This window comes from Panthera onca, chromosome B4 (assembly GCF_046562875.1).
Source record: "Panthera onca isolate mPanOnc1 chromosome B4, mPanOnc1 haplotype 2, whole genome shotgun sequence".
Lineage (NCBI taxonomy): Eukaryota > Metazoa > Chordata > Mammalia > Carnivora > Felidae > Panthera > Panthera onca.
The window spans coordinates 83,352,538-83,368,239 of NC_138345.1; the positions used below are offsets into that span (position 1 = coordinate 83,352,538).

General features: G+C 49.8%; 2 protein-coding genes across 2 annotated transcripts; both read left to right on the forward strand.

The window, feature by feature from the left end:
• INHBC (inhibin subunit beta C) lies at positions 1 to 10,298 on the forward strand. The gene is made up of 2 exons (XM_060657212.3): positions 1 to 593; positions 7,581 to 10,298. Exons 1-2 carry the CDS (start codon positions 281 to 283, stop codon positions 8,327 to 8,329), a joined length of 1,062 nt encoding a protein of 353 aa, XP_060513195.1. The 5' UTR covers positions 1 to 280; the 3' UTR covers positions 8,330 to 10,298.
• Positions 10,299 to 12,069: 1,771 nt separating this feature from the next.
• Positions 12,070 to 15,199, forward strand: INHBE (inhibin subunit beta E). The gene is made up of 2 exons (XM_060657213.3): positions 12,070 to 13,163; positions 13,425 to 15,199. The coding sequence occupies exons 1-2, from the start codon at positions 12,866 to 12,868 to the stop codon at positions 14,174 to 14,176; spliced, it is 1,050 nt and encodes a 349-aa protein (XP_060513196.3). The 5' UTR covers positions 12,070 to 12,865; the 3' UTR covers positions 14,177 to 15,199.
• Positions 15,200 to 15,702: the final 503 nt, after the last annotated feature.

Below are 15,702 nucleotides of genomic sequence, written 5' to 3' on the forward strand. Positions count from 1 at the left end.
CCCCAAACAAACCAACCTCCCCTCACATCCCCCACTCTGTACTTTCACTGACTATGTGTTCGAGGCTCCTGCCAAGTTCTACCTGTAATTGGCTTCATCTCCCAAGTCAGATGTTTGGCTGCTGTATCCCCTGCAACAAGGAGTCATGCCAGCTGGACACACTCTCCTTCCAGGGCCCCCAGTGGCCAGGTTGGAGTTGAGACCACAGCTGTTGAGACCCTGAGCCCCGGTTTTACAGCTCTGCCTCAGCTGTATCACTCAAAGAGGCCCTCCCCCAGCAATGATCTCCTCATTGCTCCTGGCCTTCCTCCTCCTGGCTCCGGCTACAGCGGCCATTCCCAGAGCTGACAGTCAGTGTCTGGCATGTGGAGGACCCGCCTTGGACTTGGATCGCCAGCGGGAGCTGCTTCTTGACCTGGCCAAGAGAAGCATCTTGGACAAGCTACGCCTCAGCCAGCGCCCAACACTGAGCCGGCCTGTGTCCAGAGCTGCTCTGAGGACTGTGCTACAGCACCTCCATGGGCCTCCCCAGGGGACGCTTCTGGAGGCTGACAGGGAACAGGAATATGAGATCATCAGCTTTGCCGACACAGGTGGGTTCCTATGCTATAGATCTTCCCCAAACCACCTGACCTTTTGGGGAAAGGAAACGTCTCCTCCCAGCCAAACCCCTGTCCCCCTCCCCCAAACCATCCCACTCTTGCTTCCCATGGCCTATAATCTCCTAATCCCAGGCTTTCACCTCTCCCCACCCTACCTCCTGCTCTCTCTTATTTAGACTTCACCAATGGGCAGCTGGGAAGTGGGTAGAATTCACTTCTTTGGGGACCGCCTGTCTTCATGTCCTCTGGCTCCCACAAACTTCCACAGGCTGTGGTGTGAGCTAATCTACGTCCTTGGCCTGGCCCCTGAGGCTGGGATCTGGGGAGTCTGTCCTTTCTCTGTTCTCCCCATCCCCCAGATGCCTCATTTTAGTAAAAAGGGAAACAGTAGAACACTGGGACTACAATACCCCTCCAACCTACTCCTGTTCTCTCGTCTTAATACCTTGGGTCCTCACATCAGAACAGGGTCAAAATGGAATTCAGAAAGGTGGGTAAAAGATAGAGGAGAAAGGAGGGTTACCCCCAGAGAGGGAAGAGGAGTTGGAGAATTTAGTGCGTAGTTAGAGAGAAGGTCGAGAATTTGGAGACAGGACCCTAGAAACAGAACACAAAGTGATGTCTTTGGCCTCTGAGCCTCTTGCAAGCTCCTTCTGAGGTCTGGAAGATCCTGCCCACTCCTGGCCCCTTTCCCCTGGTCAGCACCTACTCCCCTGTCCCTTCAAGACCCAGCGCTCCCATCCTCAAAAACCCACCCTGACCTGAAGGTGATGGGCTCCCTCTCCCGTGGTTCCCATACCCTCACCCTGAACCTGAACTCTGTGTGGAATTGCCTGTTTCCAGGTTTTCTGTGAAGTCTGTCTTCCCATAAATGTCAATCCCTTGAGATCAAGAACTGTCATTTATTCTTCGCGTTATCACCAGAAGGTAGTGTATAGTAGAAATAACTAACACTTGTATGATGTTTACTTGATTCTAAGCCTTTTACACACACTGACTCCTTAAGATCCTCACAACAACCCAGTGAGGCAAGTACTACTGTTATCCTCATTTTAAAGATACTGAAACTGAAGCACAAAGATGTTGAGTAATTGGGGCACCTGGCTGGCTCAGTCCGTAGAACATGCGACTCTTGATCTCAGGGTCATGAGTTTGAGCCCCACGTTGGGTGTAGAGCTTACTTAAAAAAAAAAAAAAAAGGTTGAGTAACTTCTCAAGGTCCTATGACTGGTAAGTGGTGGAGCCAGACAGCCTAGCTCTGGAACCCATGACCTTGACCACCACACTACTACTGTGAACACAGTAGATGATCAATAAACATTGGTTGCGTTAAACAACCAAACCATGCTATAAGTCAGCTTGACCACAGTGTAGAATCATCAATGATGCATAAGACCCTATTCTAATTCAAAAGGGGATTTCTGCAGTGATTAAGAACACAAACTGGAGCCAGATAAACCTGGGTTCAAATCCCTGCTCTGCTGCTTATTACTCTGTGACCTCGGTTGTTAATAGTTTTCTCACGTATAAAATGGGGATAATGAGAGGACAGTTGAGAGAATTAAATGAAGAAACACAGGTAATGTTCTTAGAAGGTTAAGGTGGGAAAGAGCAAGAAATCGAAAACTCAGCTCCTGTGCATGAGGGGTTTAGTTGCTGCTGGGAATAAATTAATTAGAAAGTAAGGCAGAATGAAATAATGCTAGAGGAGGGCACAGAGCTTGCTGGGGCAGGGGTTATTCATTGGGTCCTAGCGAGAGAGGGAAGGCTTTCAAAAGAAGATTGCAAATGGACTGGCATTGTAGAATAAGTTTGACTTCAATGGGTAGAGAATGGTAAACACAGTAAATGGAGAGTAAAAGTCTGAAGGAGTAAACTGCATTTGGAGTTGAAAAGTAGCTCGGAGTGGATGAGCACAAGATAGATAACAACGAACCATGGCTCCCTTGAACACCAAGATCCTGTTTGGTGTTTTGTTTTGTTTTGTTTTGTTTGTTTGTTTGTTTTACCTCTGTATCCCTGACACCAGTTCCTGGCAACATTGTGATAATAATGTCAGCTACCAGGTATTTAGTGTGCCTGCCTCATCTCATTTACAGTAGACTTTATTATTTCCATCTTCTGAAAGCAGAACTGACACTCAAAGAAGATCATTTACATGGCCAAGGTCATACAGTTTGCAGGGGGCAGAATTCAAACACGGTTCTCTCTGACTTCAAAGTCTATATACTTTCCACATATTAGCTAATCAATGAATGAGTACAACATTCAGGCCCAAGGGGGCCTGATCTGAGATGACATTTGGAAGTGAGAATGACTGATACCTGGGTTCTACCTTTTTCATTTCAATATGTTACCTTGAAGTTTTTATTCCAATTTAAGCTATCATCTACACTACAGTATGAAAGCAAGATCTGAGTGTTGTTCTTGGTGGAGATAGGAAGAGAGAGCTTGGGGCTCTGGAGAAACTGGAGTAGGGGTGTTCAGTGATGTCCTGGAACTGCCTCCTACTGGCTCGCGAGAACAAATTACAAACATCTCCCAACTCCACATCTAGGGTTGTCATGTTAATAGTTTGAAATCAGCCGTGGTGGGAGAATTTATACCACAGAAATTGGCAAACATTACAAATCAGGGTTTAGTTCCCTCCGGAATCCAGTTGTTAAACATTTACCAGCACACCACTGCCTGTGACCTAAAATACAAGTTATCTGCCTGCCACACACCTAACATGCAATGCTGACACAGGGACAGGATAACCATAATAGATACTCGTCTTCAATGTGGGAGACAGGGGAGTGGGGGACACAGAACAGTCACTGATCCATGAACGTTCTGATATCCAGCCAGGCACATATCTCGGTCTACCCCAAATCCAGAATTCTCTTGGTTAGGGCTGGGTCTTGCTCCTTGCTAAGAATTTCCTCTCCTCTTAAGGAGAGCCCATCAGTGCTCTCCTTGGCTTCTAGATCTACTGTCTCAGCCCTTGGCTCCACCCTCTGAGATGTCTTTCCTTTTACATAGGAAATGACCTGTGTCTGCAGCTGAGAAGTTTTCTCAGCTTGCTTCCTGCCCAAAGAAGTTGGGGGCCCAGAGACATCTTTTCATTTTGAATCATCTCTGTCCCTTTTAGTCCAAACTGGTGCTGCTTTCACTACTAAAATTATCTGTAAAACCCTGTGAGTCTTCTAAATAATGAATTGTAGTCTACTTGATTAGACAAAAGACACTCAACTTTATCAGGACAGACCCCTCTTTAGGTTACAAGGCGGGATATTGTGGGTCAACACTCAAGATCCTTCGAAGCCCTTTTGTCTAGTTGAGAGGATCTACAGAACATCATCTTAAATTTTAGATTTTAACAAAGGTGTTAGATCTTAACAAAGGCTCTTACAGCTGACCCTTTTTTAAATGTTTTGATCTTCACTCGGAGACCATGTGTTGCTGGCAATGCCCTGGATTTGATTTTTACCCTGAGACCATTTCTTACTTTGAGAACCTTTTGCCAGACAGAGAGGTGAGGAATGGAAAAATATCTTATTGTTCAATCTAGCAAGTCCTGTTGGAAATATTTTCTCTAAATTCTGCTTGAAAATTGAACAGTTCCTTTTTTAGTTCATGTCACTCCTGAAATGCCTTCTCATAGGCAGCTAAAATAAGCCAATTGGCACTTCCAGCATTCTGCCTGGAAATATCTTTAGCTAAATTCACAACTTTGTTAGATACCATTTCTAGCTTCCAAGTTACCACAGATGATAGCCAATACATAACACAGGTTCCCCTTTCTCCAGCTTCCAGTGGCAATTTCCTCACTGTTCTTCCTACCTTTGCTAACAGTCTCCTCACCATCCTCCCAACGTCTCCCTGCCACCCAGTCCCAAAGCCAACGCTACATATTTTGGGTCTTTGTTATGGAGCACCCTACTTCTGTAACAAATTTCTGTTTCAGTTATCTCTTAATACAACTAATCAGCCCAAACATAGAGGCTTAAACCAAAAAAGTCAACATTGCTGATGATTGTGTGGTTTGACTGGGCTTATCTGGACAGCTCTTCATCTCCATTTGAGGAGTAGGTAAGGTCACTGAAGCAACTGCATTCAGTCAGGAGCTCGGATGGGACAGGAACATCTAAGATGGTGTCTGATCCTCAAAGTCTCTCATTATTCAGTAGTCTAGCCCAAGTTTATTTAAAGCCTGGTGGCTGGCCTCCAAAAGGGCAAAGCATCATTGTGTAAGCACTTACCAAGTTTCTGCTTGAACTGTGTGCTTGCCTATGTCTCATTGGCCAAATCAGGTCACACAGCCATGCCCAGACTTAATGTGGAAAGGAACTGCACCAAGCCATGAATTTTGGGAGGTGTTGTTCATTGGGGGCCAACGGTGTAATAGCCTACCATAGCCCCTACTGGTTATGTGTCTGCCTGCTTTAACTAGGGTAAATTAAGAGATTTTAATGGGAGGATGCTTAGTGACATAGCAAGATTAGTTGAGCCCCTCAGACTCTTCATCTAGGATTTGGGAATTGGGGCACACTAGAAGATCATGTCTCTTAGCTAAGAGGAGCTGAGTAAAAGATTCTGTAGATTCGGGAGCTGGGGCCACCATTTTAGGACCTGAGGAAACTGACAAAGGAGCAGAAGTAGATCCACAGGGAGAGAGGAATGGAGTAGACTTACTTAGAGAGATGGAGATGAGAGATGTCATGTTGGCTTTGAGAGCTGTCGAGAACAACCTTATTCCTGACTTTCCAATTCACACAAAGCCTAGTTGAACTTTATTTTCATTTAACAATCATGTTTTGAGTGCCTATTATGTACTAGATACTACAGAGAATGGTGAACCGTAGAGGCACAATCTCCACCTTCATGGAGTTTACATTCTAGATGGCGGGGCAGGGAGGAGGAGAGAAGAGGAGGAGAAGTACATAGTAAACATATGAACAAAAAACAAAAATGACTACAGAGAGTGGTAGTAGCTATAAAGACAGTTAAGCAGGACGATGTATTAGAGAAATGGTCATATTGTTGAAGGCTGCTTTAGATATGTTAGTCGGAAAAGCCTCTCTGAGAAGGAGACATTTGAGCTGAATGCCAAAAAGAAGCCAGTCCTTCAGAGATCTTGGAAAGACATTCCAGACAGAGGAAACAGCACGTGCTGAGACCATGAGGTGAATCCATGTTTGGTGAGTTCATGGAACAGAAAAGAGACAGTATAGGTAGAATATAGTCGTTAAATGGCAGAGTGCCTAATCATACAAGTTTTTTTGTGCTAAGAGGTTTAGTTTATTCAAATAGCAATGGGAAGCCTTTGAAGGGTCCTTAAGCTAAGGAGATCATCCCATTTATGTAATAAAATGCACGCTGGCTGATATATGGAGAATGATTTGGGGGACAAGAGTGGACCATCTGGGAAGCTATTGCCATAATTCAAGAGAAAGATGATGGTGGGTTGAACTAATATGTAGTAGAGGAGAAGGGGATGAGTGCAATTATATTATGAATTGGAGGTGGAGCTGTCAGATTTTGCAGATAGTTTTAAAGTAGGGGATGAGGGCAATCAAGGTTTTGCCTCAAGCAATGCATTTATAGAGAATAAGATTGGAGAAGGAATAGGTTTGGGTTGGGGTGGGATAAATCTAGAGTTTATCTTTGAACATGAAGAGTTTGAGATATCATTGGATATCCAAATAGAATATCAGATCAGCAGCTGGATATACAAACCTGAGGATCAGGGAGAGGTCAGGGCCAGGGATATATATTTGGGAGTCATCAGCATACAGATGGAATAGAAAGCCACGGGAATTGATGAGATCATTCTGGGAAAGAATATAGATAGAGAAGAGAGCTCAGGACCTTCAACATTGAGAGGTCAGGGAGAGGAAGAGGAGCTGTCAGTAAGAGACCAAGATAGAGTGGCCAGAGTCACAAAAACCAAGAGAAGGAAATATTTCAAGAGGGAGGGAATGATTAAGTGTGTCAAACACTGCTTAAAGGTCAAATAAGATGAATATAAAGAGATGAAACCATTGGATTTGGCAGTGTAGAAAGTGTTGGTGATCCTGACAAGAGCAGTTTCAGTGGAGTGGAGGGAACAGAAACCCAATTAAGGTGTTCCAGGAGGTCAGGTAAGGGATGAAGAGAGAAAATTGGACAAGAGTAATAGCGATAGGAAGAAATACATAGAATCATTGTGGCGAGGGACTGGATATGGTTTCTAGAGGTGATAAGGAGGGTAGTGGTGCCACCAATTCTAAGACAGAAAGAGGGGTATATAGGAAGGAAAAGAGTGATTTCCATTTGGGAAATTTTTTATTTTAATGTGCTGGCAGGACATTCATGTGGCAAAATTAAGCAGTTAGAAGTTTAAACCTGAAGGTTGTTGATTCCCAAATCTTTTTTTTTTTTTTTGAGAGAGAGCTCTAGAGAGAGAAAGTGGGGAGGGGGAGAGAGAGAGGGAGACAGAGGATCCAAAGCAGGCTCCACACTGACAGCAGAGAGCCCGATGTGAGGCTCAAACCCATGAATCATTAGATCATGACCTGAGCCAAGTTGGACACTCAATCGACTGAGCCATCCAGGCACCCCGTTGATTCCCAAGTCCATATATCTAGTCCAGAGGTGCAAAATGGTCTAGACTAGACATCCAGATATGAGACTCACCAGCATAAAAATTGTGTTGGCTGACCATGAATGTGGGTAAGAACTCTCTTCAGTGTAGAGTAAAAGGAAGTGAAGGCCAAAGACAAACTATGGAGAACTCTTGCATTGAACAGATGGTCAGAGAAAAAAAAAGCCAGCAAAGAAAATCAAGGAAGACTCATAAGAGTTGTGTCACAGAAGCCAAGAGAGAAAAGATTTTCAATAAAGAAGGGGTGGTCAACAATGCCAAGTACTGCAGGGAGTTCAAGCATGCTGAGAGTAAAGAGGTAGAACTGACACTCAGAAGACCATAGTGACTGGGGGTTCTTGTGTCCACAGGCTTTTCCAACATCAACCAGACTCGTCTTGACTTCCACTTCTCCTCTGATAGAACTGCCAATGCCATGGAGATCCAGCAGGCCAGCATCATGTTCTTTGTACAGCTCCCTCCCAATACCATCACCTTACCTTTGAAGCTGAGGATCCTTGTGCCAGGCTCACATGACACCAACCTCACCTGGGCCACTCAGCAACTGCTGGAGGTGGATGCCAGTGGCTGGCACCGGCTCTTCTTGGGGCCTGAAGCTCAGGCTGCCTTCAGCCAAGGGCACTTGACCCTGGAGCTGGTACCTGAAGGCCAAGGAGCCCAGAGCTCGGTCATACTGGGTGGGGCTGCCCACAGACCTTTTGTGGCAGCCAAGGTGAAAGTTGGGGGCAAGCACCGGCTTCACCGGCGAGGCATCGACTGCCAGGGTGGGTCAAGGATGTGCTGCCGACGAGAGTTCTTTGTGGACTTCCGTGAGATTGGCTGGCACGACTGGATCATCCAGCCTGAGGGCTATGCGATGAACTTCTGCACAGGGCAGTGCCCACTGCATGTGGCAGGCATGCCTGGCATTGCTGCCTCCTTTCACACTGCGGTGCTCAATCTTCTCAAGGCCAACACAGCGGCGGGCACCGCCGGAGGGGGTTCATGCTGTGTGCCCACGGCCCGGCGCCCCCTATCTCTGCTCTACTATGACAGGGACAGCAACATTGTCAAGACTGACATACCTGACATGGTGGTAGAGGCCTGTGGGTGCAGTTAGTCCGTGTGTGGTATGGACAGCCCAAGGTGGGGTAGGCAAGCATGCCCTCCCGGAAGTACCCTTCCTTGAGAGGAAGAGATGGCCCCATTACTGTCTCTGTCCAGAAGGAGGGCTCCCTCTTCCTGAGCAACTGATGGAAATTATGCCAACTGTGACTTGAGGAGATCTTCATCCAAAGAGAGTCACTTTACCATCTTCATGACCACCAGTCTCTCTCCTCAAGCTTAGTCTATCCAGCAAGCCCCACAGGCTCAACTGCCACCCCAGGGACTCTGATCCACCTGTAGCCATTGGCAGTGACATCTAGTTCCTAGGCAGAGATACCCGTAGCCTACCCTTAATCCATCCCATAATCCACAATACTTCCCCCTCTTCCCACTTGATGGCTGTCACTCCAGGATGAGCTGACCAAGCCCCTTCCCCGATTTTCTGGATTACCAGAGAGCCCCTTCCTTGGATTCACTGGGGATTAGATCACTGTTTTCCAAAGTGAGGTTTACTCTTCTCTGTATCTTGAGCCCCTTTCTTATTTGCCTTGCTGGTCTGCTAAGGCTCTCTTGGCACATCCTTATTCATTCTTTTCCCTGTTCTATGACCTTAGGGGCTGACTCACCTGAGCTCCTTTGGCCTCTGGCTTCCTGCTGAATTTGACTAAGGGGAGACACAAGCAGGAGATCAAAGGATAGGAGGTGATAGAGGTCAGGGTATTTCTTACTCCTGTTTCCTCTTTCTAGTTGCCATGGATCTGTGTGACTGTAGCTGCGGCCTGTCCCTACAACTCCTGTCTGGCTCGCCACTGGCCCCAGCTCTGCCTAGGTTCTGATATTACTGCTTCTGCACTAGGGGCTTGCTAGTCCCGGGGAGCTTCAACATCCCTCCTTGGTTCCCTTAACCCTGCCTCTGTAAATAAGTTCTTTATTAAGTCTCCTTCGTGATACAAACGCAGACAGCTGAATAGTTCTTTTGTCTCCTGCTGAGACCCTGGCTGACACCAAGGATGACACAGAGTTTGCCTGCCTTGTGCACTTCTACTCTTTCTCACACACAGGCTCCTCAGGGCTGAGCTGTTGTGTCTATCCCATACTTCATGCCTCTTCCTTCCCCAGGCTGCCTCGTCTTCTTCCTTAGGCCCCCTCCTCCCCCCCTCCCAGAACCACCTTTGCTGGTCTCTGTGCCGATAAAGACTTAGGTTTTACCTGCTCTTCTCCTCTCTCTATCCTCACTCCGAGAGATGAGATAGATCACTGCTCACTCAGCAATCAGGCTGACAACCTGTGAGCCCTTCTGTGGTGGGAGGCAGAGGCACGGCTCAGTGCTGGCTGCCCTCCCTCACTGAACCCAAGGGCTCCATCCAGGAGACGTGCTTGGAAGCTGGAACTGGCCAAGGGCCACTCGCATGGGACAGGGAGAATAAAAGGAAGGCACGGAATGAGGACAGGGAGGTATTTGCTCTGAGACGGGGTCCTCTCTAGACCTTTGCCCTTCTTTCCCCATCATCCCTTCCCTTTGGCTGGACAGCCCTGAACCATGGGGTCGATATTGTCTGCAGCCCAAGGCCGAGTTTGCGCAAAACCCATGTGTCCTTTGGGTAATGTGATGTCTGTGTTTGCTCAGCTTATAACCCCCTCCTCCCAGGGTCTGAGGCCCCTGGAATAGTAAGCCTAGAAGAGACAGCCTGAAAGGGACGTCCTTAGGGCCCTGCAAATCTGAGCCTTGGGGCTTCCTGAGCAACCCACGGAAGCTCTGCCACCTTTGCCTTGAGGAGATCTGCATCTAAGGACAACATCTAAGGAAGTCTTCTGTGCCTCTTTCCCCCCCTTCCACAGTGTATCCCCTCCCTACAAGCCACTGTGATCTAACCTCTCTCCCTCCAACTATACCTTCAGTCTCCAGGGGCAAGACAAAGGTGAGATGAAGCAAGGCACTCACTTGGGGGGGCAAAATTGTAAGGGGATGCCAAGAAATTCATCAGTTAAGATAAATAATATCTTAATGGAATATTTTTAAAACACCAAAATGAATGCCCCCAAACCCATGATGAACAACATAACAAATTTTAAAATAAACACGGCATCAGTATTACTCTCTTTCTTTTTGGCTCTGCCTTTTGGGAAAAGGGAAAAGGGTGGGTCTGTCTTCTTCCGATCCTTTTCTTCCGGAGCCTCTTGGCCCCTAACTCCAGACTGAGTTGGGTTTTTCTCATTTGGGCGAGATAATCACTCCGGCTTCTACTTCCTTACCCACCCCCAAGCCTGTCCCTCCCCAGCACCCAACCAGGTTGGTGGTAGGGCGGGCCTGTGAGGCAGATGGCTGGGGTATTTATAACCTGGGAGCACTTCTTGGGGAAAGTGACTAAGATGCTAAGAGCATATTTATAGCTGGGTTCTGACGTAAGTGTCAGTGGGGAGGTAGGGCCAGGCCAGGCACAGCAGCAAGAGGGTAGGAAGAGCTGAAAATTGGGGGCACCTGATAGGGTTGGGGAGAAGTAGGGTCGGCTGCCACTTTGTTCTGCTTCCCTTGACCCTGTCTCTTGGCACCCACAGGTAAGCCCTCTGAGACACCAAGCATAGGCAGAATCTTCTTCGTAGTTCCATGTTCCAGACCCTAGGAGCAGAGGGCTGTCACTCTCATCATCCTCAACCAACAGAGAAGTTGCTGAGAGCTGGGGAGAGAACTGGACAGAGGGGTTTGAGTATGTTTTGACCCGGGGAGACATGTAGGGAGGAGAGGAGAGTCTCAGAGTCTCATCTCACTGTCCCCTCTCCCCCTCCCCACCACACAGTGCCCTGGGTTTCTAGGAAGAGCCTGGCACCCGTCGCCAAGCTCCATTGCCACGTGTCAGTATGACGAGGTCTAAAACCAAAGGTAGCAGCGACGTGGGGCCTGACGACAGCTTCTGCTCTCTGGCAGTGGAGAGAGGGGAGAGCACCGGACCAGCCTCTCTGTCTGCTGTAGGAGAGACAGAGTCCCCAGAATGTGAGGTTGGGAAGCGTCTGCATCTCCCCACTTCTGAGAACAGCCCATTCCCTGGGAAGCTGGTCAACGCTAAGCCAGCTGCGGTCCAGTGGCGCCACACTGCCACATGGTGGACACCGGCGGTACTGAGGCCCAGACCCCAAAGCACCACTTTTCTTCCCCTGGTGCCAGGTCTAGTAGTCCCTTGACAGCCCCCACTGGCTAAAGAGAGGGGAGATTAACCAAATGGAGTAGGGGCACATTTCCCAATCACACTTCTTGCTTTCTAGCTTCTTGAAGAAACCAGGGACACGGAGAGAAAGGCTAGCATGAAGTCAACCCTAAGTTGAAGGTGGAGGGGCCATGGCCCTTCCACTCAGTGAGGAAGCATGGTAAGGAGGGCTGGGATTGGAACTGAGGTTGCTGCAATCATCTTGCTTTGCTCTTAAAAGTCCTTAAAGCTCCCACTTCCTGTCCCCGCTCACAGAGGCCTGGCACCACTTCCAGGATGTCCTAAATTTAGGCAACTCTCACAGTCCCCTTAAAGAGAACCAGCAGCTGGGTATGGGCCCTCCCAAGTCCCATGCCCTTCTGCCAGCCTTGATGGACTCTGCCCTGCTCTAAGATTGCATCACCACCACCCGTACCTCTCTGGTTCCTCAGACATCGTAGCGACATGCCCTCCCCCCCAACCCCCCTCCGTGCTCCAGCCCTCCTCCACGTTGTGCTCCAGTCCAACTGGACTCTGGGCGGCCAGCATAGGCAGGGTCAGGAGGTGACTTCCGTGCCCCGTGGCACTGCCACCTTGGCCTGGGCAGGAGGACTCCGCTCCTCTCTCACCCACAACCTCTCCTTGCTGTCCCAACCCCATTGCTAGAAATAGAGACCAGAGTTCTCCTTCTGGCCCAGAGACCCTGGAGAAATGACCATCAGAACTCACAGCTGTCTGATGAAAACTGTTGCAGCAGAGGTGGCCGGGCAAGCTAGAAAGACTAGAGGTATGGGGAAAATCGCCCTCCCCACCTAGCTCGTATGGAGTCCCTCCCCTGAGCCCCAGACCTTGGGGACTGAGCATGTGAAATCATTCTCTTTCTTGCATCATGCGTGTCCACATTGCCCCCCCCACCCCCCTACCCCACCTCAAACTCAGTGACCAGGGCCAGATGGTGAAACCTGAGCTGGGGCGGGGTGGGGGGGACCTCCACCCCTTCCCCTGCAGGGACCTGATGGGCAGCACAGCTGGCCAATCCTGGGGCTCAGAGGGTAAGTCTGCTGGCTGACCACTAGGTGAGGGAGCCCCAGGTTGCGGCTCTAAAGAGGCCCCAGTCAGTAACCAGCCATGAGCTGTGAGGGTCAAACCCACAGACTATGCTAAACTCAGCTACCCATAGGACCATCCACCTACTGCCTTCCTGAGTCCCAGGAAAGAGAAGACAAGTGGCTCTACCCTTGGCCAAGGGTAGGTGTGGCACCGCTGTCTGCCTCTGCTGCGCCCTCATTGGCCTCCACGCAATCAGATCAACAGAAGGAGCAACTGCCATCCAAGGCTCCTGACCCAACCCAGGGCCATTCACCAGGAGCATGGGGCTCCCTGATGGCCAGTGCCAGCTGGTGCTGCTGTGGGCACTGGTGTGGGCACAGGGGGCAGGGTCTGTCTGTCCCTCCTGCGGAGGTCCCACACTGGCGCCCCAAGCAGAACGTGCTCTGGTCCTGGAGCTAGCCAAGCAGCAGATCTTGGAGGGGCTGCACCTGACCAGTCGTCCCAGAATAACTCACCCTCCACCCCAGGCAGCGCTGACCAGAGCCCTCCGGAGACTGCAGCCAGGAAGTGTGGCTCCAGTGAATGGGGAGGAGGTCATCAGCTTTGCTACCATCACAGGTGGGTGAGGGAGAGAGCAAGGCAGAGAGCAGACAGGGAGAGGGAGGCGGACGGGGAGACTGATGGAAAAGGCAGACGGCGCAGGGTGTGGGAGGAGAAGTTGGGGCGGGGACTGGCTGCGGAGGACGGGGAACCCAAGGCAGCCCCAGTTTCTTCTAAAGGTGGGTGCTAGGGAGAGCCGTGGGTAGGGCTTGCGGGGGTCTCCGAGGAGAGCTTTAGCTCTGCTCACATTCCTCCGTCCCTTCTCCATCTCCCTGGCAGAGCCTTCCACTTCCGCCTGCAGCTCCGTGCTCACCTTCCACCTGTCCACAGCTCAGTCCCGGCACCTGTACCACGCCCGCCTCTGGCTGCGTGTGCTCCCCACCTTTCCCGGCACTCTTTCCTTGAGGACCTTCAGGTGGAACCCAGGCAGGAGGCGCCGAGAGTCGCGCACCCTCCTGGCGGAGCACCAGATGACAACCCCAGGCTGGCACGCCCTGACTCTGCCCTCTAGTGGCTTGAGGGGTGAGGCGTCCGCTGTCCTGAAACTCCAGCTGGACTGCAGACTCCCAGGAGGCAACGCCACGGCTGCCCCACAGCAGCTCGTGGACACGGCGGGAGATGAGCGGCCCTTCCTGGAGCTTAAGATCTGGCCCAAGGGGCCTGGAGCAGGCCGCACCAGGAGGAGGACCCCTACCTGTGAGCCCGAGACCCCCTTATGTTGCAGGCGAGACCATTATGTAGACTTCCGGGAACTGGGATGGCGGGACTGGATCCTGCAGCCGGAGGGGTACCAGCTCAATTACTGCAGTGGACAGTGCCCCCCTCACCTGGCAGGCAGCCCGGGCATTGCTGCCTCCTTCCATTCTGCTGTCTTCAGCCTCCTCAAGGCCAACAACCCTTGGCCCTTGGGTACTTCCTGCTGTGTTCCTACTGCCCGAAGGCCCCTCTCTCTCCTCTACCTCGACCGTGACGGCAATGTGGTCAAGACAGATGTGCCAGATATGGTGGTGGAGGCCTGCGGCTGCAGCTAGCAAGAGGACCTGGGGATTTGGAGTAAAGAGATCAGTTGGGGGTTCCCAGGCAAAGGGCATCTGTGGCTGGAGACATTAGATTCCTGATCCACAGCCCCACCCAATGGGTGGGGTGGCAGTATGACTGGGTTGACCCCTAGGGGACCTGAATGGGCACGTGCTCGTCCAGACTCTTGCCTATTCCAGGTTGATGTGTGGGGAGATGGGGAAGGTGTGTCCTCTAAAGGAATCTACCCAGAAAGCATGATTGCTTACTCTAACCCCTATGAAAAGATGGCAGAGGTGAGGGAGGGACAGAGGGAGGGAAGGAGAAGGCAGAGAAAAATTACTTCGTTTTTCTCAAGAAGAGAAAGTCCTCAAGTGAGGGGAGGAAGAAGCAGACCAAGATCCCAGCAGGCTTGGGACAGGGGAAACAGGCTGGCCGGTAAGAACTTCGGAAGAGCTCTAAGGGAGGGTCAAGAAAGAGATAGGCAAGGGGCTAAGAGGAGGTGTTTGGGAGAGCCCCAGAACTGGGAGTCAGGAGAGAGGGGTGCTGAGCCCAAGAAGTTCCCTGTTTTTTTTTCCCCAGTGGGGGACAGGACGCACTGGGGAGACAAATGTTTATACTTTCCTAATAAAAATGAGGGGAAAACCCAACAAGTATGAGTCATAAAGAAGGGCTGGGGTGATAGTCTAAAGGGATAGGTTTTCAAGGTAAGGTCTGGGGACCCCTGAAAGGTCCCTTGAGACCCTTTCAGGAGTGTTCACAAGGTCAAAACTACTTTTATAATAACACTAAGATGTTATTTGCCTTTTTTATTTTCATTTTCTTAAAAGTATACGGTGGAGTTTTCCAGAGGCTATGTGGCATGTGATTACATCATCTTTCTGACATCATTGTTAATGGGATGTGTGCTTGTGTACTCTTGTGTTACAAACTTTTTTTTCAGTTTAATTTCTAATATAGTACATTGATATGAACCACACAAACAAAAATTCAATAAATGTTAAGAGTGTAATGGGGGGTGCCTGGCTCTCTCAGTGGGTACAGCATGTGACTCTTAATCTCTGGGTCATGACTTCAAGCCTCACATTGGGCATGGAGCCTAATTAAAAAAAAAAAAAAAAGAGTGTATCGAGGTCTTGAAATCAAAATGTTTGAGAATCACTGATCTAGAGACCTGGGTGAAGAGGAAAAAGCAGTGTGTTCTAAAAAAGCTTCCCTGAAAGAAAAGGCAGATGGCTGGGACAGGAGCATATGTAGGGTGACCAATGGTCTTACCTTCTTCTCCAGTGACCATTGGTGTTGCCTGACCCTCTGGGTATAACTGATGTCTGGGCCAAATTCATATGGGGGAGGGAGGGTCAGACAGGACTCATGCTATGTTCCCCCACAGTTCCTACCTATATTTGTAGGGCCTCAGTCCTCTCCCTAGTTTTACCTTTTCCCCTTGACCCTCAGTCTGAACAGTTAACCTACTAAGTCTCCAGGCCCCAGGAGGTGGTTCTTGGAAGCAGAGCTAGGATGTGGGAGGTCTGTCTGAGGG

Excerpts from the sequence above, each read along its gene's own strand:
- INHBC (XM_060657212.3), top strand. The coding sequence starts at position 281 with ATGATCTCCTCATTGCTCCTGGCCTTCCTCCTCCTGGCTCCGGCTACA. Across the intron at positions 594-7,580 it reads CATCAGCTTTGCCGACACAG|GCTTTTCCAACATCAACCAG; the intron begins GTGGGTTCCTAT and ends TTGTGTCCACAG.
- INHBE (XM_060657213.3), top strand. The coding sequence starts at position 12,866 with ATGGGGCTCCCTGATGGCCAGTGCCAGCTGGTGCTGCTGTGGGCACTG. Across the intron at positions 13,164-13,424 it reads CAGCTTTGCTACCATCACAG|AGCCTTCCACTTCCGCCTGC; the intron begins GTGGGTGAGGGA and ends TCTCCCTGGCAG.